Source organism: Sciurus vulgaris (assembly GCF_902686455.1).
Source record: "Sciurus vulgaris genome assembly, chromosome: 17".
In the NCBI taxonomy this organism is placed as follows: domain Eukaryota; kingdom Metazoa; phylum Chordata; class Mammalia; order Rodentia; family Sciuridae; genus Sciurus; species Sciurus vulgaris.
In genome coordinates this window covers 50,443,790-50,466,777 of record NC_136478.1, presented here as the reverse complement: position 1 = coordinate 50,466,777, position 22,988 = coordinate 50,443,790, and the positions used below count along the sequence as shown (strand labels likewise).

General features: G+C 53.1%; 2 protein-coding genes across 4 annotated transcripts; both read right to left on the bottom strand.

Annotated features, from left to right (window-relative positions):
• Window positions 1–1,223: 1,223 nt before the first annotated feature.
• DLL3 (delta like canonical Notch ligand 3) lies at window positions 1,224–8,676 on the bottom strand. 3 transcript variants are annotated; one of them, XM_079117241.1, is made up of 9 exons: window positions 8,595–8,676; window positions 8,166–8,447; window positions 7,372–7,429; window positions 5,461–5,703; window positions 4,828–5,051; window positions 3,783–4,005; window positions 2,084–2,666; window positions 1,762–1,846; window positions 1,224–1,437 (listed from the first exon to the last, which is right to left on the bottom strand). In XM_079117241.1, the coding sequence occupies exons 1-9, from the start codon at window positions 8,661–8,663 to the stop codon at window positions 1,432–1,434; spliced, it is 1,773 nt and encodes a 590-aa protein (XP_078973367.1). In that variant the 5' UTR covers window positions 8,664–8,676; the 3' UTR covers window positions 1,224–1,431. The 3 variants fall into 3 exon arrangements, with proteins under 3 accessions (XP_078973367.1, XP_078973368.1, XP_078973366.1); XM_079117242.1 differs by lacking the exon at window positions 8,166–8,447 and having other exon boundaries at window positions 8,595–8,666; XM_079117240.1 differs by lacking the exon at window positions 8,595–8,676 and having other exon boundaries at window positions 8,166–8,563.
• A 5,774-nt stretch (window positions 8,677–14,450) lies between these two features.
• TIMM50 (translocase of inner mitochondrial membrane 50) lies at window positions 14,451–21,322 on the bottom strand. Its single transcript, XM_079117393.1, has 11 exons — window positions 21,166–21,322; window positions 20,106–20,256; window positions 19,599–19,630; window positions 19,368–19,389; window positions 17,779–17,837; window positions 17,571–17,690; window positions 17,170–17,274; window positions 16,977–17,075; window positions 16,015–16,171; window positions 15,538–15,644; window positions 14,451–14,665 (listed from the first exon to the last, which is right to left on the bottom strand). The coding sequence occupies exons 1-11, from the start codon at window positions 21,271–21,273 to the stop codon at window positions 14,564–14,566; spliced, it is 1,062 nt and encodes a 353-aa protein (XP_078973519.1). The 5' UTR covers window positions 21,274–21,322; the 3' UTR covers window positions 14,451–14,563.
• Between the last annotated feature and the right edge of the window lie 1,666 nt (window positions 21,323–22,988).

The window sequence follows — 22,988 nt, the reverse complement described above, 5'->3', positions numbered from 1 at the left end:
ACAACAAGCCTGACCAGTGAGAGTAAACCAGGCTGCTTGGCAACTAGTTCAGTGGTGGCCTTGTGACCAGCCAGGATCAATGAAGGTCTGTCAACCTATGAAGGCAATTCAGGGGTAAGAGAGCCTATTGGAGCAGGGCATGATGGCCCACATTTGTAACCCCAGCGAATCTGGGAGGCCAAGGCAGCAGGATCACAGGTGTGAGGGAGCCTCAGCAACTTAGCAACTCTGTCCCAAAATTCAAAAAACATTAATAAATAAAAAGGACTGGGGATGTAGCTCAGTGGTAAAGCAACCCTGTGTTCAATCTCCAGTATATCTCTATCTCTCTCTCTCTCCCTCACACGCACACACACAAAGGGCCAACTGGAAAAAGACACTGGGCTGGAGTCTAGCCCTACTTGAAGCTGCCACAGGATTATTTCTTATGAACTGTTACTTTGAATTATTTGGCCAAAAGTAGCATCCCTACATAGTGAACTATAATTTAACTTGATGTGCAAAGTAGTTGAGTCTTAGCCAATCACAAGTAGCCAACTATTCAAATGTTCAAATAAGACAGACACCTAGCTGTAAACATGAGTGTCTCTACCTCACTTCCTGTTTCTGTATCACTTCCTTTTTAAAAAAATTTTTTTTTAGTTGTAGATGGACACAATATATTTTTATGTGGTGCTGAGGATCGAACCCTGAACTCTGTCACTGAGCCCCAGCCCCAGTCCTGTCACTTCCTCTTCTTAGGATAAATTTTAACCTGCCTATGGGGTGGAAGGGAGTTTTCTGGACCATGTTTCATAAAGACTGCTGCCATATTCAGTCACAAATAAAGCTAGTTAGGATCTACAAAATCAGATTTGTTGTAATTTTGTGTTTTAACAGAATGTTATTTTAAAATTTAAATCAATTTGGGTGGTTTCTGATTTCTACAACATAATCCCATTAGTATCATCCATGGTGGTGCATGCCTGTAATTCCAGTGGCTCAGGAGGCTAAGGCAGGAGGATCCCGAGTTCAAAGCCAGCCTCAGTAACTTAGCGAGGCACTAAGCAACTCAGCAAGACCCTGTCTCTAAATAAAGTATAAAAAAGAGCTGGGAATGTGGCTCAGTGGTAGAGGGCCCCTGGATTCAATGCCTGGTACCCGCCCCCCAAAAAATCTCATTCTCCTCAGGAGTCAAATCTCTCCTCATTCCTAACACCAACTATAAAGCACTCAGCCTGAGATATCTGATCAAAATAAGAGCCTTTATAGATGTCTCTGGAGAGATGGGGAAAGAAAAAATAGGATATAAATAACCATTATGTACAACTGCCAACAGTAAAGTTCTCCCAGCCACCCCTGCCAGCATGCACTCCAAAGTATCTGGGGCAGAGACTGGACGCTAGCAAGCAAAGTACATCCAGGCTCTGTCTCCAGGTGCTGATGGGCAGTTCAGGCCTAGAAAAGGAAAAGAGTAAGAATCATTAGAAGGGCCGCCCCTCCGCCACCCGGCTCCCTCCCCAGAAGCAGCTCTGGCTGAGGGTCTCCACCGTGACCTCTTGGGCCCATGGGCCTTCCATGGAGAAGGTGGCAAGGTGCCCAAACGACCGATAGAGGAATGCAAGATAGAATTAAGTCAGAACTGAACAGTGGGCTTAAGGACCTTGCGGAGACTCTGTCCTCCTTGTTTCAATACAGAATCAACGAGAACTACAGAAAAATCAGGGTTGCCTTTACTAGTGTGCCCAGGGTGTGAACTGTGGGGACAAAGGGCATAGCTACCTCCCGAGCATAGACTGAAGGAGCAGAAATGACATAAATCGAGCGAGAGTCTCCATCTTCGGGGTGATTCCAATCTACTGACGAACTGCGGGAGGAGGAAAGAGGAAAGACCGAATCCCTCTAAATTCTCAGATCGTGTTTGCCCCACCCGTCGAGAAAAGGAACCCACGGTCAACTAGGGGAATTCGGGAACTACCCAATCCGAAGAGGGCTAGAGGGGTTCGGACCAATCAGGAAGATGCACCAAAGACAGCGCCCGCTCGCACGAAAGAGATGGATGCAGGCCACCAACAGCGACCAAGCATCCCTCAGCGGCCCTCACCTGGGGCCATCCCCGGAGCCCTCGTGCGTCCTCGAGTTGTTAAGTGCATCGGGGAGCGTGTGGACCGACGGCTCCGGGGATCCCGCCAGCAGGCGAGACCCAGTCTCCCGACCCGGGCCACGGCGGCGCACGTGGACCAGCAAGAGTGCAGCGCCAGCCAAGCCCGCGGCCAGCAGCAGCCCCAAAGCTGGCGGCAGAAGGAAGCGCTGCGGGTCCGATGGCCTCAGGCTGGGTCGGGCTGCGCTTACGCCGTCCTCCGCGCCTTCAGGGTGAACCGGGAACTCGCAGCGCGCGCCCATGTAGCCGGGCGCGCAGGCGCAGACGAGGCCGGAGAAGTGGGCGTAGCAGCGACCACCGTGAGCGCAGGGGCGCGCGGCGCAGGGGTCCGCGCGCTCGCGGCAGTCGCGGCCGCCGAAGCCCAGCGCGCAGGAGCAGCGGCGCGCGCCGCCACCCTCCACGCACGTGCCGCCGTTGGCGCAGGCGCGGCCGGCGCAGTCGTCCAGGTCATGCTCACAGCGGGGACCCGCAAAGCCCGCGCGGCAGCGGCAGCGCAGGGAGTGGCCCAGGTCCAGGCAGAGCCCGCCTGCGGGGAAGGGGGCGTCAGCAGCGCAGCCCTGGCTGGAGCCCGCAGCCCTCCCGTGCCAGTTTCTCAGCTCCGTGGTGGCCACGCTGGGTGCCCCGTTTTCTAACTCAAAGGCCAGCCCCTTGGTTTGCCTGGAAACCAAGGTCGCTGCTTTTTCTACGTCTTGGAATAACGCAGCATCACTTCTTTGACCCTCAGGCTCTTTCTCACCTTGACACGTACTTAGTTAACAGGTCTCAGAACTAGCCTTTGAACCACCTGGCCTTTGCACTGCCTTCTGCTACCTGGACTGCGCCTCTTCTTTTCCTTTCCTCCCGTTTTTTTACTTTTTCTCTTCCTGAGTTCAACCTTCAGGTCTGTGCTCAGAGACCTTCCTCCAGGGAGCCCTCCCCAACTCTTCTTCTAGCCTAGCCCTGGTCACGTGCCCTGAGAGAGCACCATAGCCTTGACCTCTCTGGGCTATCTCTGAGGATGGGCAGAGGATCAGGGGCTGAGGCAGCCCCTGGTACCCTCGGAGGGGAGGGCTCAAGAGATGGCCTGGCCACTGCTGTGGCCACAGTGCACACACAGTATTTTGGAAAGAATCATTCTATTCACTTTTAAGAGGGTGCCAGGCACAATTCATGTCAAGCACTTTACATTTACGATCTCATTTAATCTTTTAACACCTATATCAGATCAGGTGGTTCTCCTTTCAGAACTGTCCTGTGGCTCCATCTCAGCATAAAAGCAAGAGTCCTCCTTTCTGGCTGCCCAGGAGGTCCCACGGGATCTGCTCCCATCACCTGCCTGACCTCAGCCTCTCACCCTCTCCTCTGGCTCTCTGTTCCAACCCCACTGTCTTCCCTGCTGATTTGCAGCACGGCAGGCACATTCCTGCCACATCAGCTCCAAGAGGGCAAGGATTTTCTCCTGTTTCCCTGATGCAATCTGCAGTGCCTAGATGGAGGCCTGACAGACATACAGACAGTCATACATATTTATGAGATAGGGTCGACCTCCTTGCCCATTTTACAGAACACTGGCTGGGCAGAACACTGGGGCTACAGAATAGAAAGCCAGGATTCTCAGCCAGGACCGTCTGAGCCATGTAGAGACCCCCCTCCCCCGCCTTACCGTTTTGGCATGGCTGCAGGCTGCACCGGTCCACCCTCTTCTCACAGTTGGAACCTTGGAAGCCAGGTGGGCAGTGGCAGACGTAGGCAGAGTCGGGGTCTGCACCCCCAACACACAAGCCACCATTGAAGCAGGGTCCATCCGCACAAGTCACCCCGCTCACCTCACACCGCAACCCGTAGAACCCACGGGGGCAGGCACACTCGAAGGACCCGGGTGTCTCCTGGCAGGGGCAAGAGGGCTTTGTGCAGGAGGCTCCCCAGAGCAAAACCCCACCCACTCCTCAGACTTAACTACTGGGGCTGCTCTTTGTCCTGCCCCAAGTCCCAGTATTCAGGAACCTCGCCTGGGAGTCTTCTCCAGACAGCCCCTTGTCCACTCCATCTACACTGCGGCCCACAGGGAGGGGGCTCTGGAGACCCTGAGCGCCCGATCCTACCCCTTTGCCCACCAAGTGCCGCCTGTCTGCTCTGCCCGCCCCAAATCCATCCACATACACAAATCCTACTTTGAGGTCCCAGCTCTACGCCCACCTCCTCCATGAAGGCTTCACTTGATCTCTTCCCAGGTGATCCTAACTTGAACTGAGTGCCTCTCACTCTACCAGGGTAGCAGTGGCTCTCCTTTGTCCCAGCATAGACACCAAGCTCATTCCCACTTCTGTGCCTTTGCCCCCTCCATGCCACTCACCTGGCCACTCCTCAGCCAAACCATGCTTCTCAAGCCCTAGTCCCGGAAGCTTCTGCTATCTTTACCTCCTTCTCCCAGGATCCCAGATCCTCCACTCCCATTGCCCCACCCACTCCTGGTTCCCATCCCACCTTCTGGTACCATCCACTCAATCTTTGCTACTCAGTCCCATCTCCATCACCTAATGCTACTTCAAGGCCCCAATGCAGGCTGGATGCCTCCAGGAAGCCCTCCGTGATGGCTACTTCTAGATCTCCAACCCAGGTTGGTGTCTCATGAAGCCCCAGAGAGGGAGGTCTCAGGAACTCCCAGGGTGAAGTTCTAATCAGGGTGAGGTGGGAGAGGGGATACTGACACTACAGCTGCCTCCATTGGCACACGGGTTCCCGTCACAGGGCCCGGGCCCAGGCCCAGTCACAAGACATCCAGCGGTGGCAGATGAGGGGCCCCTAGGGCTAAGGCAGCTGCTGGTTGAGACAGGGACTGTGCAGAGGGGCCCAGTCCAGCCCTCCAGGCATCGGCATTCATCTGGCTGCTCACAGAAGCCATGCTCTGGGTTGCAGCCGGCTCGACACGCTGCTGTGGGGCGGGGAGGGGGGTGGAGAGGCAGAGAGAAGAGGGATATCGACGTTGGAGAAAGTCAAGGGCAAGGATCTGAAGCAGAGAGGTTGAGTGCTTTCCGTGCACTAACCTATCTCATGACAGCCCTCTGGGATAGATGGTATTGTGACCTCCCTCCCAGTTTACAGACAGGGAAACTGAGGCCCAGAGAGGGGGTGAGCTGCACGGCTAGGAAGTGAGGTGAGGAGTGAGGTTCAAAACGCAGGCTGCTAGACCATGAATGGAGCTAGCAAGGGACCGAGGGTCCCCAGCTCCCTGAAGGAAGTAGCTGGGTTGAGGAAGGATTTTGGAACCCGCGAGTGAAGCAAGGGGGAGTCGGCGTTCCTGGGCGAGGCGCGCACGGACTAGGGCTGAACCGAGGACTCACTGGGGGCTTCGCACTCGTCCTCGAACGGCTCGCAGGGGCGCAGTCCCGGGCCGCACCGCGAGGGGGCGCCGCGCGAGCGGCACAGACGCGCGCATGCGGCTCCGACGGCGGGCGGCTCGCAGCGCGCGCGGTAGGAGAAGCGCAGCTCCCAGGCGCCTGCGCGCTGCACGTCCCGGGCCCACGGGCCTCCAGCCGCCAGGCGCCGCCGGCCGGCCACTCGCGCCAGCAGGCTCCAGACTGGTCCTGCGGGAAAAGCGGGGGTGCCGGAGTGGGCGCGACCGACCCGGCCAGACTCACCATACTTAAAGTAGTGATGAGACCTCTAACACCACGTGACATTTGATATCTTTTTGTGGACAAAGGAAAATAACGGGTCTCCTAAAGTGAGAACATAACATCCCATCCCAGATGTTAAAATAGTGACAGACACTCCAGTTGCCAAACCATAAATTTCATATTGCCTGAGACCTTAGGATGCTGGGAAAGTGACAGCTTCCCCAGAGCAAGGGTGTCACATTCTAATATTGTGTCCCAGAAATTTTCCACACCGAAATGGTGACAGAACTCCACTGTGGGTCTTCATAGCAAGTTTCCAAACAGAATAAGACCACATCCTGAAACCTTTGCTCAGTATTCCCCTGGGGAAGCCGCCACATCCCATAGGGTTCCCCAGGACCATTATGTTGACAGGTGATGGAGTTGCTCATAAAGGAACCAGAACTAACTCGTTTTGCATCCTGGGTTCTTGAAATCCGGTCATGACACAGCAAGACCGTGAAATGCTAGATCCTGCTCTGGTGGCTTCAATTCCAAGAGAGCTTCCTCCAATTTGCCAGATACTGATGCAGGATGCTTGTCCAAAATTTTCAGAGCTGGGTGCAATGGCATGTGGTTCCAGCTCTGGGGAGGCTGAGACAGAAGGCTCACTTGAGCCCAGGAGTTTTGAGACCAACCTGGGCAACATGGTGAAATGCATCTCAAGGAAAAAAAAGGGGGGGGGGGCTAGAGACACAGCTCAGTGATAAGAGCATTTGCTTAGCACACATGAGGTGCAGTTTGATCACCAATGCCACAGGAGCAAGGGAGGGGCACCCTGAGACATAAATGTGTTGGATTTTGAAATATTTGCATCTACATAATGAGATATTTTGGGTATGAGAACCAAATCTAAATATGGAATATGTTATATTTCATATCTTATACACATAGCCTGAAAGTAATATGATAATATGATATTTGATATTTTTAGTGCACCTGCTTTTGGGGGTGGTACTGGGGATTTCACTCAGGGGCCACTGAGTGAAATATCCCCAGCCCTTTATCTATATATATATTTTTTATTTTGAGACACATTCTCGCTAAATTGCTTAGGGCCTCATTAAGTTGCTGAGGCTTCCCTTGAACCTGCAATCCTCCTGCCTAAGCCTCCAGAGCTGCTGGGATCACAGGCATGCACCATGGGCCAGCAGTGCACCTGCATTTTGCCTACAATGAGCCACATGACGTCAGATGTGGAATTTTACACCCACGACATCATGTCAGCTCTCAAAAAGGTTTCATTTTGGGGGCTGGGGGTAGCACAGTGCAAGAGTGTTTGCCTGGCATGTGGGAAACTGGCTTCCATGCCCAGCACTGGAAAAAAAAAAAAAAAAAACTTTTGGATTTTGGAGCATTTAAGATTTCCCATTTTTGGATTAAGGATGCCCAACTTGTGCCAAGATCATGGGTTCCACATCCATCACCAGGACATTCCTATACCTGAGATGCCCAGAGCCCTGGAGCTGTTACCACACAGGAGCATGGGTCCAGCGGTCTCAGGAACTCTCCCCTTACAGACCACCTCGTGTCACTCTCCTGGATCCCACATCCAGACCCGTACCCCCGACCACAGCCCCAAGGCCCAACACTCACTTCCAATCCGCTCGCCCAGCTCCTCTCTCCAGGTTTCAATGATGAGGGAGAAGGTGCCCTGTTGGTGGCAGAAGGGGAGGAAGACAGAATGGACTACATGGTCAGGGCAGGCACTCAGAGAAGGCCAGAGTCCAGGCATGAAAAGTGGTGGCCAAGTTCCAGGACAATTCCCAGAGGGAACTGCAGAGCCGGAACGATATTGTGGGCACTCTCTGCTGAGTGTTGTATGGCAAGCACTTAATTCAAGAGACCTAGTTGAGTCTGCAAAGGGTTTCACTGAAGTACCAGCATGATCCCACTTTACAGTTGAGAAATCAGACTGGAAAAGGGAAAGTCATTTACCCAGTGGTCTAGAATTTAAATCCTGGAGAAGAGGTGTCTCCAAGACAGTGCATGGAAACAGTCCCTAAGCGCAAGGAGATTTGGAGATAAAGATGAGGATCCCAATTTTTAAGCATCTCCAAGACACAAAGGTAGGGCTCTATGAATTTAGGACTTTCAGAGAGTGGGTTTGGGGTTCTGGGGATTTGGGGTCCCCAGCCTATAAAGCTGGGGTCAGAACATTTGGAACCCCCCAGAGGGCAAGTTGGAATCAGAATATTTAGGGTGCCCAGTGAGTAGGGTTGAGAAGTCTGAAAACGTAGGTTCCCAGAATGATGGTAGAGTTACTTCTCTGGAAATGTGCCACTCTGGCGACACGGTTAGAATTTTGAAATTTGGACCAAAGAAAGGGGTCGAGGTTTGGGTAGCATGATCAGCCCCAGCACGGGCAGTACCCTGGGGCAGGGGCTCACCGGCCAGGCATCTCGGAAGGGCACGCGCAAGAGGCCCTCCGGCAGCGGCAAGTCAGTCGCGGGCACTCCGGGAGGCTCCGTGTAGACCGGTCCGCGCGCACTGAGCGCCGCGCCCAGGGCGCAGGGGGCCTCGGCGGCCTCCTCAGAGATCCCCGGCTTTAGGCAGACCCTGAAAAAGAGGCGGCAGGACCCCCGGGCGCTGCAGGGTGATCGCGGGGTCCCTGGGCCTGGTCCCGGTCCAAAGGAGTGGATCTGCAGCTCGAAGACACCGGCTGGCCGTGCCTGAGGTCGAAGGGGTGGAAGGGGGCACAGGGTGAGGGGACCGCGGGGACCCAGGTGTCTGTCGGCCCCGCATCCCCTCCCAAGACCACCGGGTCGCACCCCTAGCCCCATTTATCCCTTTCCATTACATCCCCGCTGTGTTCTGACCTGGGGAAGGAAAAAGAGCGCCAGGATCACCGTTTGGGACGGAACCCGGGACATCCGCAGAGAGACCATGGCCTTTCCAGGATCTCGGGAGTCGCGGCTGCTAGCTCTGGAGCTTTATAACGGAAAGGACGGCCCCGCCCCTTCAGGCAGCCGCCTGGCTCGGGGACCAAGTGGAAGAAGAGGCAGGGGAAGGGGCGCAGTGCGGGAGCAACCTCGAGGTTCCGATGTGGCGATGGGCGCGGGCGATGTAGTGTGTGTTCGTGGGCGTGATTTTGAGTGTAGTAGGGTAGGGTGGGAATCCGGCGTTGGGCCTGTGTGTGAGGTTGCACAGGATTCTGTGTCTGTGTGCGGACAAAGGCTACTGGAGGACGTGCAGGATGTGTCTAAACGGGACGGTGTGGCTCAGCATGTGCCTGGAATTGTGGAAGGATGACAAATTGTAGATTGTCAATGATTCTGTGCTCCTGTGTGTGAGTACGCACCTGAATGGGCGAATAGCAGTGAGTGTGTGACGTTTGGTGATCCTGTAGCTGCGTGGGTGCTTCTCGGCGCATGTGTGTGTGTTTTATGTGAGCTTCTGGACCATTCTGTGTAGCCGCCGAGCCTGTGACTTTGTGGTCCTGTGCAGGTGTCTCCAGCTGGCTATGTGCATGTGGGCTAAAAGACACGAGGTTGTGAATGACTAAGGGGTGTGTGTGTGTGTGTGTATGTGTGTGTGTGTGTGTGTGGTGGCTAGGTTTGGAAGGTCCACGGATGTCGCTGTGAATGAATACGATGAGGATCGGGGGTTCTTTGTGGACCTCTGGGTGTGTGCGCGCGCGCTGGCACTCATGTGTTCCGCCTTCTGATAACAAAGCCACCCTTCCCAAACCCTGCATCACCAGACGCACCAGACGCCAGGGCGAGGAGCCCCAGCCTCAAAGAGAACTCTCAGCTGTATGTAAATGCCGCCATCTGCCGGGCGGCCGCGCCCCTCCCCCTCGGCCGCAGCTGGGCTGCCCGTTTGGCCTCCGGAAGGTGTGAGGAGCAAATGGGCAGGAAATTCGTCTTCACGCACCATTAGCCGCTCTCCCGCCCCAGGACGAATGCGGTGGGGGCACCCCCGGACCCCCCAGAAACCTCTTAGTATTCCAGGACCACAGCAAAAAAAGTTAGGGCAGATGTCCCAGCCCCTGGTCACGATCACTCTGTGCTCAGGGAAAAGCCCGTTGGATGGAGGAAACTCAATGTCTTGTCCTGGGGGTGGGGTAGGGGGATTAATTCAGAGGCTAATAATTTTAGGGAAAAATGCAGGTCGAATTTAAATACAATTTCTCTTCTAGAGGCCAGCAAAGTGAGGCATACAGTAGTGCTAAGTAATTTGTAATTAATAGAAGAATCCAATCCAGAGCATCCTCTTAATCCTGAGGACACTGGAGTCAGGGGAGGGTCTGAGCCCAGAAGCAGTGGGCCAGCTGATAACCTCCCAGGCTCCTTTTCAGCCTATCAGTCTTTCTCTCCCTCCCTGCTCTAGCGATGTTCTCCCCAAGGGGACCAGGGTCGTCTCTGCTCCGGCTCCATCTCTCTGCCCCAACCACTCTGGCCTGTCGCCTTTCTGAGCACAAATCTGGCCATATCCTTCCCCTGCACACTCTTGGGTAGCCCCCCCAGTGCCTTCAGAGTATCTCGTGGGTTTCTGACATTTGAGGTCCTTGTTCCACAGCCTCACTACTCAGATTCTGTGACCCCCAAAGAAAAGAGTCAGACCTTATGGGCCTGGATTATTGGGCAGCAGATTAGCATTAGGTGGGAGAGTGAGCCTCCCATCATGGGAGATATTCAAACAGGATTTGCACAAGTATTAGAATTAGCTGTGGGAGAAGCGAACTTCTGGGTAACTTGATAAAATAACAGATTCCAGGTTTGATATATCTAAAAAAAATTTAAGTTTAAAAATAGCACTTGGGGCACTTAACTGTATGTCAAACTTAATGACAATCAATACAGTGTATCAAAATGTGTGGGATGAATTGTTGAGAAGCAAACCGACATCTTGCACACCAACATTGAAAAAGAAGGATCTGAAATCAGTACCCTAAGCTTCTGCCCTAAAAACCTAGAAAGAGAAAACTAAGTCCAAAGCCAGCTGATTCCATTACTAAGAAAAGTGACAGAAAGAGGCAAATCTCAAGAGGCAAAGCAGATAAGTGATTTCCTGGGGTTGGGGTGCAGTGAAGGAGTCCTCGCAAACAGGCAGAAGAGATGCTTCTGGATCCTTCTGAGGTGATGACAGACGTTCTAACACTAGACTGGAAGGATGACAGCCTAACTTCATAAATGTCATCCAGCTAAAATGAATGGATTCTATAGCACGTGATTATACTTCAATAAAGTCATTAAAATGTAACAGCCTAATTGGCATCTATGTCTATATGCCAGATAAATAAAATTCAATATTATTAAATTCAACTATTTAGTGCTAAGTACAGGCATGGATTTTAAAATTAAAGAATATTTAACCATGCTCTTAAAAATAGTCAAGGGGCTGGGGTTGTGACTCAGGGGGAGAGCACTTGCCTGGCATGTGTGGGGCTCTGGGTTTGATCCTCAGCACCACATATAAATAAATAAAGGTCCATTGATGAGTAAAAAATTTTTTTTTAATTTTATAGTCAATAAAAATATTCTTTTCTAGTTTTAACTGTTGAAATGATATATTCACATAAAAAACATAGCCAACACCTGCCTCTCATATATGAGGCCCTGGGTTGGATCTCTAGCACCACAAAAAATGAATGATCTGGGTGTGGTGGCACATGCCTGTGATCCCAGGGGCTCAGGAGGCTGAGGCAGGAGTTCAAAGCCAGCCTCAGCAAAAGCGAGCTGCTAAGCAGCTCAGTGAGACCCTGTCATCAAATAAAATACAAATTAGGGCTGGGGGTGTGGCTCATTGATCAAGTGCCCCTGTGTTCAAGCCCTGGTACACCCCCCCAACAAAAAGTAGATGAGTAAATAAACTTAAAAAAAAAATAACTAGTCTGTACGAAGGGCTCGTGCCAAGCATAGTGGTGTTTTCCATGGATGTTCTCATGTCCCGTGGGCACGAAAGGTACTTCAGAGGATTTCTGACCATCTTCTTGGCTGTTTGGGACTTTTTCTTATATGCTAACCTTAGAGATCACAGAAGGCCTGCTGAGGTGACATCTTAGCTGAGACCTAAAGGAAGTGAGGGACTAACTGCAGGATCCTAGGAGAAAACACTTCTGGCAAAGGAAACCGCAAGTGCCAAGGCCCTGAGGTGACCGTGCCTGGCACTCAGACATCCCGGGGCTCTCATTTGCTCTGGGCTCTGCTCAACTACGCTCCATCAAGTCTAAAATAGCACTCCAAGTCCCAAACCCTGTGTCCCCCACATTTTCTTCTTTTCACTTCTGGGGCTGACCCAGGGGCACTCTACCACTGAGCGGTACCCCAGAGTTTCGCATTTTCCCATAGTCTCGCTAAACTGCTGAGGCGTCTGATCGCCTCACCCCAAGTCACTGGGATTCTGAGCATGCGCCACCAGGCACTGCTTATTTTTCCTTCATCCTTGATCACTCCCAAGAAATACCTGGGCACTGAGTCTCCTCCGTGGGCCACCAGCTGTGTGAGGGCAGGCTCCCTGTCCCTCTGGTTCTCTGCTGCACCTTGGGACCGGCAGTGTGGCACTGCCACTATGTGGTTCGTGTGCCAGTGAGGAACCAGTGTGAACACCTTGGGGTGAGGAACTGCAGGCTTGGCCTTGCCAGGGCCACAGAACCTGAGGGGTGTGGCCTGGAGGCTCAGATCCTGCTGGGGTGTGCTTTAACCCAGCCCACCCTGAGCATCTGTAGACCCATGGCACCACACAGCCCGAGTGCCCAGGGCATATGAGCCCAGGCCCTTGCCCGTCATGTGCAATGTCAGATCCTCTTCTTCCACCCTCAGTTTTAGCAGGTGTCACCCAACAGCAAGAGGGGCTGAGCTGGCACCAAGGTGGGCAGGGTTCTGGGGACCCTGATGGGCACAAAGCAGGTGCCATGAGCCTGTCTCTAAATAAAATGCAAACAGGGCTGGGGATGTGGCTCAGAATGCCACAGCTTCCGGGCTCAAGTCACTCCAGACCGCTGGAGGGAAGGGCCAGTGGATGAACCTCTTCCTTCCTGCACTGAAGGGGCTTTGGAAAGGCCCCTCAGGTTCCAGGGATGCGCTGTTTCCCTCCCTGGAGCTCCCTGTTCACCACCCACTCCCCCAGGACACATTACTCACAGCTTTGCTCCCACCTTCTCCTCAAAGCCATATGCAAAACAAATGTGGCCTCCCTCCACCCAGGAATTTCCCGCAACTGGGGAGCCCTGAGAACGTGGGTGAGCTCCCTGGATTAGAAAGAATACCCCAGGGCTGGGTTGTTTGTGTTTGCAGATGCCCATGAGCATTTTTTTTTTTTTTTCTTGGATTGAGCCCAGGGGTGCTCTAACACTAAGCTACATCCCCAGCCCTTTCTGAGACAGGGTCTCGCTAAATTGCTGAGACTGGCCTCAAACTTGTGATCTCCTGCCTCAGCCTCCTGAGCTGCTGGGATTACAGGCATGTGCCACCACATCTGGCGGGGTAGAAAGACATTTCAAGTGAAAAAGTTTCAGCGTATTTCCATGTATGAACAATCACTGTGGCTTGGTAACAGCAGGGCCCACGTAGATACATTAAATCCCTGAACTGGGAATGTCACTATTCCTGACAATCACTCTAAGGTACCAACATCACCCCATTTTAGAGATGAAAAAACTGAGTCAGAGAGGTGCCTTCCTTGGATTTATACAGCTACCACCTGAGTGCCTAAGTGGATGGGCCTCTGCTTTTAAGCCCAGTCTGAGGCAGAAAGTGTTGTAGATGTAGAAACGGAGGCACCAAGAGGTAAAGTAACTTGCCCAGGATCACACAGCCAGCCGGGAAGTGGCAGAGCTTGCGTTTGCACCTGGACAGTCAGGAACCCGGACTCTTTAATTAACACACAGCTGTGCTCCAGTATGGGGGCCAGGAGACCCATGTGGCTACTTAAATTTTAAAAATTCAGTTGATCATTCACACTAGCCACATTTCAATTACGCCACAGCCTCACCAGGCGCTGGCCACGACACTGGATGGCAGACATCACAGACAGTGCTGCTGCACAGGGCGGCTGCCGGTCTGGGGAGGTGGAGCTCGGGGCTCAGCTTCGGCCAGTTGTGCGTGAGGCCCTGGGCTCTACCCCAGCACTGCAGAAAATAAACGAATGCAAGATTTGATATAAAAATTCCAATTTCTGGGCAGGCACGGTAGCACAGTCCTACAGCGCCCCCAGCTACTCTGGAAGCTGGGGCAGGAAGACCACTCAAGCCCAGGAGTTCAAGATCAGCCAGGGCAACAGACAGAGGCCCCATCTCATTCATTCATTCATTCATTCATAAATAAATAAATAAATAAAATCCCAATTTTTGGCTTCTGTTGACAAACTGGAAGATCAAACAACTCCAAGGCCACTTTCCCATGGGGCCACAGCAGGCCAGAAGGAGAGCAGCCCACGTGAGGTGGGCCTTCTCTAGACAACCACAGCTCAACTTGGCTTTATTTCCACAGACGCTACCTGTCTTAACTCCACCCTCCTTTTCTCCACACGCGAGGAATCTGAGGCCAGAGAGACGCACTTTTGCAGATCATACAGCCGAGCAGAGACCCACGTTTCCAGACAGCCAGGCCCAAAGCAGCCCTGATCCAACAGAGCCCCACTCTGTTCGACAGTCAGCTGGCCACCGTGGGAGGATGACCCAAGTCCCGGACCGCACCCTGATGCCCCATCTGCAGACTCTCCGGACACAGGAGTTGTGGCATCTGGGATGCACTTTATTGGACACATGGCTGCCCAAGCCTTGGTCTGGGAGAACTGGGGCCTGAGGCCTTGGACCCAGGCAGTGAGTTTGAGGAGGCCCAAAGTATTAGGGCTGTTTGGAGCGAGGCCACAAGCGGCTGGTGAGAGAGCCGAAGAAGAGGTTCTGCTTGTTGGACTTGGAGAGCTCAGCCAGGCGCTGCTGTTCCTCCTGGGGTCAGGGGACAGGGGAGGAAGAGGGTCAGCTGGGTTGGCAGGCCTCCTCCCACATTACCAGCTCCCAGCCTCAGCCCAGCAGCCAGCCTTTGTTTAGACTTTGGCCCAGGCCCGACTCCCTTCCCACACAGCAGAGCAGTCCACACGCGGGCCCCGCTCATACACTGGCAAGGGCCAGCTGCGTCACAGGAGCTCAGCCCCAGGCTCTCAGGCCCTCCATATTTTCAGCCCTGAACCTCAGCAATTCTCAGGCAGAAAACTCTCACAGACCCTCCCCTGATCCCAGGGCCCCAACCTGTAGCCTGGGAACCTATCTCAGATCCTAGAGCCCATCCTGGATACTGGGCAGACCCCAGGCCCAAAACCCACAGCCTTCTTCAACACACTGCCTTGTCTTACTCTGAGGATGGGGGAACCCCTGACCCCAGCCTCCAGAGCCTTTTCTGGACACCTAGGGGCTCTAGCCCCACCTCCAAAGTCAACCCAGAATCTGGACGACCTCAGCCTGGACCTGAGCATCTTTTCTAACTCCATCCACACACCAGCAGAATTCCCCCCCAGACCCTCAGCCAAGTGCCATGGACACCTCCCTCCAGACCTGCTCTAAACCCCAAGTTCACCTCCACAGGAGTCCCTAGGACTGCTCACAAGGACACTCCCTTTCCCAGAGCGGGCCACCCCGCCTTACGACAGCCCTGGCAGGAAGGCTGTGTTATACCCCCAGGTTAGAGACACACTGAGGCAAAGGAGAGCAGGTATTTGCCAAGGTCACACAGCCAGCCAGGGGACAGTGTGGAGATGGGCTGCTTCAGGGAGCCTCCTCGGGAAGCCCCAGAAGTTATCCAGGGGTGGGGTCTGAGTCCTGACCTGCTCCAGCTGGCTCTGCCGCTGTTTGAAAGCCTCCAGTGGATCGTCCTCCAGGGCGTAGTGCTCCAGCACAGTCCGCACGTCCTCCACCTGGTTCAGTGCGATGGCTGCAGGCACGATAGGGAGAGGTCAGCCAGGCTTGAGGCCCGAGGGAGGCAGGCCCACAGGGACAAAGTCAGATCCCAGATCAGCACTCCCTAGAACACTTCTCAGTGCTCTAAAAGGCTTCCCCAAATATTCCCAGGGAGCCCCTAAACACTCCAAAGGAACACCCAAACACGGGAGTCTTCGGGACTCCAAGATGCTCAAGACCTCCTGAACCTCAACTGCCAGTTTTGTTTGTTTTCCAGTGCTGGAGGCTGAACCTGGGGCCTGGTGTGATGCCAGTTTGACAGGAAAGACAAGGCAGAATCAAGCCTCTGTCAGCATCCTAAGGGCCCCTGGGGTCAGAGCCAGGAGGTGCGGGGTCGGTCTTACTCTTAAGGAAGGCAGACAGGTCCAACAAGACCCGGTCATCAGAGTTGCCATCCCAGGGCCGCAGGGCGACGCCATTGTAGGGCTGCAGGCGGAAGGCTTCCTTCTTGCAGTCCACAACTACCACTCGGGCTGGGTCTCGATTCAGACACGAAATGTCCTGCAAGTGGGTGACAGGTCAGGTCACCACCTGCGCCCCTCCCCACCCCACCAGGAACACACGCACACAGGGCATCACCATGGCCTGTCTCCCAGACTCGACCTGGAGAGCCCTGGGCTCCTGAGGAGCTAGCCACACGACTCCTAGGCCCAGGTGGACTCAGGCCCTCCTGGGAGGGGCGGGCCCTGGCGTGTTCCACCACCACTGCCCAGTGACTGTGATATGCTGCGGGTCGAGGAACCTCTTGCCCAGAAAGAGAGGTGCAGCTGGACCCACAGCGGTACATGGGGAGTCACACAGACCAACGCAGACCTGCGGTCACAGTCCACGCACTGCTGAATCCCAGCACAGACCCCCAGAACCACCAAGACCCAGACAGAAGCCCAAGAGACACCTGGGCACATGGAATCCAGGCCCAGACCCCTGATGTGTTACTGGCCACAGGAACGAACCCCAAGCCAAACCAAGTCCAAACAGGCTCACAAAAGCTACTGTGGTTATTCAATGTCCCTGAAACACCCAGTTACAGACACAGAGAGACAAAACTCAACATCACTACCCCTCACCCATAACTGTCTTCTTTAGGGAGACCCCATTTCTCCCCACTCCCCCAGGTTCTGGAGGAAGAAGGGCCAAAATGCTCCGCCAAGCTCAGGTTCTGCCAGGAGAATGAGGTCTGTACAGAATCACGAGCAGGGTTGAGGCTAGGATTTAAGCTGAGCCCTCTTTCTGGCAGTGCTAGAATGCCCACCCCAGAGGCCCACCATGACCACCCCAGAGGCCCACCATGACCCCTACATGGCACCTTAACGTGGTGTCCATCCATGTATCTCGTGGCATCCCGGAACAGGCGGTAGGAGATGAAGCCATGGGGGTCCACGCTATCGATAAGTGGGAACGCAGTCTAGGGGACCAAGGAAAGGTCAGCTGGGTTTGGCCTACCAGCTCTGTCTTGTTCCACCCACACCAACTGTGCCTCCTCTGCCCTGGAGCCTCACCATGCCAGTCTCTGACGTAAAGATGACAATTTCATACAAAGGTGCAAGCTGCTGGAACAAGGTCTCGATGCCTGGGCGTTTCTTAAACCTCCAGCCAGTAGCCAGCTGGGGAGACAGGACAGTGAGCCACCAACCAAGAGGCCCCTGGAGCCCTACAGCCAGCCAGACGATTCCCAGAGCCAGGGTTCTCGCTGTTCTTGAGGGCTTGGGAATACATGGGCTAAGAACTAGAGTCTGGAGCAAGAGCCAACTCTTGGCACACTTCCTGTGTGCCCAGGCATACCCACAATAGAGTGGGCACTGAAAGTGAGGCAGTGGGAAGAGACAAGTCCTCCCCTAGGTCCCACAGCACCCCACCAACACACAGGTCTTCCCAACCCGCTGCCTTCCCCGAGACACACCGACCACTCAGGGTGCAAGAGGACACCAGTGAGCTCCAAGACGAGTGTGTAGGGCGGCTGGTAGTACGGCTCCCGCAGAGGGTCTGGGAGAAGGCAGGGGCTGGTGGGCTCAATGATCATCTGTGGGAGAGGAAAGGGACAGGGTGCTTGACACAGAAACTGGGGGCTGAGGATGGAAGGTAGGGACCAGGCCCAGGTCCCTGCTTACCTGTCTATAATCTTTGAAATATTTGTATGTCCGACGCAACTGCTGTACCAGAATTGGATCTAGAAGAACATCAGGCACAAAGGATTCCAAGATAAGCCGCTGCTCGCTTTCCAAACACACCATGGGTTTGTGATCTACTAGATACACAACAGGCCTACACATCCACCTGAGAATCAGCTTATTTCCAGGTCCCAGGTAGGAACAAAGATATTTACTCACTTACCCAGTTTTAAAGTGAATACCTACTTCCACACACACCAGGTATCAAAACAACATTTACACATCGGTCCACTTAAAATTCAGACATAAAAACCTGTTGACCTTATGTCAGTGTTTAGTCCATTCTGAGCAACCAAGCTTCTAGATCTGTTTGCTTTAAGCCAGCGTATTAGTTATACCACAATGAACACAGACATCTGTGTGCTTTAAACCCGAGGTTGTCAACTAGGAACACTTTTATCTTGCTCCCACCCCTCAAACGCCGTAAGTTTGACAATGTTTGGAGAGCATTTTTTTTTTTGGATACTGGGATTGAACCCAGGATCTCATCAAGCTAAGCCTGGGCTCTACCACTGAGCCACACCCCAGCCCCTGGGGACGGGACTGATGGCCATGATTCTGGCACCAAGTATGTAGATATAATTATCCTGGGTGCTGCTAAATGTCTTACAATGCACAGGACAGTCCCCTACACAGCAAAGAATGATCTGGTCCAATGTGTCAATAAGGGCTGAAGGTGAAAAATCCTGGCTTACACGAACACACTGGATTCAGTTTAAAACAGTAAACTTCCATGAGTGTGCATTTCAAGGCTGTATTTTCAGTCCAGTTCTACCTCTGGCCAGCTTCTTAAAAACCAAAATATTGAAACCAGTTAAACTAATTAATATGCACATTTTAAACCAGCATGTCTACCTGCCCAATTTAAATCAGCATATTGATTTGTTGAAGCCACTATGATTTTATATCTGCCCAGTTAAAACAACATACTTACCCCCCTGCCTAGTTGAAACAATCAGTGTATTAACATGCCTGTTTGCAAATTTTCCCAGCACAAACAGGTGGCTTTCTGGATCCACCAATTTTACTTTTCTCTTGGGAAGGCCCAGGTGTGACAGAATTGACAACTACTCTCTAGTATCCAATTTCTCAGAAGCTCCCCATCAAAAGCTGGCTAATGAGAGAGGGAGGGAGGAAAGAGGCATTGTTTTGGAAATGAGGAGCCTGGAAGGGTCAGAGCTTAGGGGGAAAAAAAAAAGAGGCTGTCATAAAGCAGGGGTTAGGGGCTGCAGATGCTCAGATCTAAGGCAAGGGAAGCCATGTGTCTGGGGGTGGACTGCCCAAGCCCTCCCACCCAGGCTCCCCTCCCCCATCAGTCCCTGACCATCTGCTCCTGGGTTGAGGGGCCAGGAAAGGGGGCTGGAACTTTATAATGCCCCTCCCCCAAGCCATCCAGCTGCTGCCCCTCACCTAGTACCCCCCAATAGGAGGAGGAGGGGCTGGAGGCACCAGAGCAGGAGAGCTACTGTGCCTATTAAGTGGCACATTAGGAGGGCCAGGGACCCCAGAATCTGAGTTTGTTTACTCACCATTGTCGAACTCATCAGGAATCTGGGAGGTGGAGAGAAAAATGGAAGGTTTGGGAAGGTAGGGGTGGGACCCCATCACACCCACATAAAGGTTCTCCAAAGCCTCTGAGAGGAGTAGGAGAAGGTCCCTGGGAGGGAGAGGCTCACTCCACACCAGAGATAAGCCTGAGCAAACCACAGGGAAGCCACCCTCACACAGGAAGGACCTCCGGCAAGGCTGCATTCCCTCACCTTGGCACCATTTTCATCCACAGGGTTGTTTCCTGCAAGGGAGACAAAACGAGTGAGAGAAATGGGGACCCCATCTCTTGGGTCTTGAGGGTGGAGTATGTGTCAGTGGACCTGGACTCCTGGGTCTGAAGGACAGGGCTAGAGGTATGGCATCCTAGATTCAAGGGAGGAGGGGACTAGGATGGACTTTTGGGAGTTGAGGTAAGACACAGCGTAGAAAGCTGGTCCAGGCCCAACCTCCTCCATATTCCCTTCTTCCATTTGGTCCAGGCCCAACCTCCTCCATATTCCCTTCTTCCAGTTGGTACAGGAACCAACTCGAGAGAGACAGAAGGGGTAGAAGGGAGAAGAAAGGAGACTTCTCCAGTTTTCAAGATAGGTGTCCTAATTGGCAGTCCTATTGAGGGGTCAGAGATCAGTGAAGCCACTATGGGGAAAGATGGCGTGGTTCCACAGAATTCAGGAGGCCAGCAGAACAAAACTGGGGGGCAGGGGCATGTCCCTCACCGAAAATATAGATGATGCTCACAGTCCCACCGGCTCCAAGCAAACCAGCAAGCCAAAGTGCAACTTTTTTGGCATAACTGGGACCTTCTGAGCCTGGCTGCTGCTGTGGCCCCTGGGCCTTAGTGCTCCCATGGCTTCCAATCTCTGCAGCCTGTGGGTTGGGGGAGGGGCAGGGGAAGGCAGTTAGCCAAAAAGAGAAGAGAGACAAGGTCAGGATACACTGACCTCTACTCCAAGTAGAATCAAGATCAGAAGTCAAGAAGACACCCACATAGCCCCCAGCATTGTGTCCCTGGAAGGGCAGCTGAGAGGATGGTCCCCTGGGAGAGACTAAACTAGACTGTACAGGGCAACAAATCCAGGGATTCAAAAACTGACAGGTCAGTTTACCCAGGACCCTGAAGGCAAGAGAACTGGAGGGTCTGAAGACCAGCACGGTAGGTCAGGGAGACTAAGGGATCAAGTCACTGAAAATTGGGGTGCCTGAAGCAGGGGGACATTAGACACAAGGGACAAGACAAAGAGTTAAGACATCCGGATTCCTAAGGCCTAAGACAGCGGGGTCTAGAAAAGAAGGGACAGGAGTGGGGACAGGGAGGAGCAACTCGTATGGGAAATAGGGAACGGAAGTGATGAACTTGGGAGGTCAGAATGATTGGATTGTCGACATGGAAGAAGGTCAAATCCGATGCCCGGACGTCTACTTCACTACCACCGCCAACGCGAAGAAAATATCCGCAAGGCCAGGCTGGAAGCCCAGCGTCCCGGGTCCCTCCCTCTCGTGTTATCACCTGAGGGTTCACTGACATGGGGAAAGAGGTGACCTCCCCGGGCGCCCACGTGGGTGGGAGGTGAGATCCAAAGGATGCACTTGGGGCCCCAGCATCCATCCCAGGGAGCGAATGTCCACCCTGGCAGGTAGGGAAGCACCCCCAAAACGCAGGCGGATTTCCATTCAGCACCCTGAGGTGCAGCATCCCAGAACGGCCAGGTGGCAGCTATACGTCCAAAATTTAAGGGAGGAGCCCGGGAACCTGGGCCCAACCCCCATTCAGCTCACCTGGTCTGGGGCTCTGGGGGGCGGCGTCGCCAGCCTCGTGCACAGCCCCCGCGCGCCGAGCCCGAGCCCGCTCCGCAAGCGCGAGAACAGCGCCGCCGAGGCAGCCATCTTGAGCTGACGCCACGGGGCCCCGCCCACTCGCTCCCTCTTCTCCCGCCCGGAGTCGAGGCTGCGGCCAATAAGGACGCAGAGAGAAGGTGGGTGAACGGGAGCCCGAGGGAGACAAAAGGCTCCGGGCGAATTGCCGCGGGTGCTCACTCCTTTGCTATCTGTTGGCTGTCTCCCAGGCGCACCAATAGCAGTACAGTCACCTGGCACCACGCCCCCCCTCAGCCGTAGGGAACGCCAGTTCTGCAACTGGACGTGGCAGGGACGAGGATCATACTATTGTTTGGAGGTAAAGCTGAGACCCATAATTAAGGAACACAATGATTGCCTTTTCTGTTCAATGGTATGTCTCTCCCAAGGGGCTCTTCATCTTCACCTCTCAATTCTCATAAGTGGAAACAGGCTCAGAAGGCATGCTGAAAAGCCAGCCCTCAAGATGGAATTGCCTTCTTTCCCATAATCAGAGCTCTTCTCGCCTCTCCTACCGTGAATTTCTATGACGGGACGGGAGAGGCAGCAGAGCCATGCGTGGCTGGAGAGGGCTTATTGACAGAGAGTTACGAAGGCCATGAATGTTGGCCAAATCATTTTCAGTAAGAAAAAAAATCTGATAATTTATGTAAACTTAAAAAAGCAAAATACTAATGTAGCAAAAGTTCAAAGTCAGGCAAGGTAAAGACACGGAGTCCCGGGGTGTAGTTACTGTTGGAGGGGATTGGTTGGGGCTGCTGCCAAAATTGGTTCTAACTATCTGACCTATTGTTTCCTAAGCTGGGAAGTGGGGACATGGGTCTTATGGTATTTTTTTTGGCAGGGGGGGGGGTGCCAGAGATTGAACCCAAGGGCAATTAACCTTGGAGCCACATCCCCAGCCCTTTTAATTTTTTATTTTGAGACAGGGTCTCACTAGATTGCTTACAGCCTCATTAAGTTGCTGAGATTGGCTTCAAAACTGAGAATCTCCTGCCTCAGTTTCCCAAGCTGCTGGGATTACAGGTGTGCACCACCATGCCTGGTGGTATCTCTTTTTTAATATCTTCAGTATTTTATAATACTGTCATATTTGAAAAAAGATGTTAATATTGGCAGGTCATGGTGGTGCGTGTCCGTAATTCCAGTAGCTTGGGAGGCTGAGGTAGGAGGATCACAAGTTTGAGGGCAGCCTCAGCAACTTAGCAAGGCTCCTTAGTGAGACTCTGTCAAAAAAATTAAAAGGGTTGGGGATATGGCTCAGTGGTTAAGTGCCTCTGGATTCAATTCCTAGTAACCCTCAACCCCCCAAAAAGATATTAAAAGTGTTTAATATCAAATGAGAAACAGGAGGTTCAAGGTACAAAGCCCAATTCTTTATATCGCTCCCACTCCTGTCCCCAGTTATCACAAGCTACAATAATTCTGGTGTCATTGCTCTTGGAACTCAAGATAAAGGACCATCAAGTGTGCTGCTAGGAGAAATTTAGGTTGGGGGAGTGATTTTCACTTGGCAACTTTGTTAGTCACATGGCAAGCTCTGTTCGGTGACCTCTTTCCGATGTCTTCTCATCTATGCCTCTCAAGAGCATTCTGAGGCAGACACTCATTTTCTAGATGGGAAAACTTTGGTAGGATCCAGCTATTTGCCTGAAACTACACAAGGAAGTACACAGGCTCTGCAAATAACCCCACTACAAACAAGACCGCCCCTTACCACACACACACACACACACACACACACA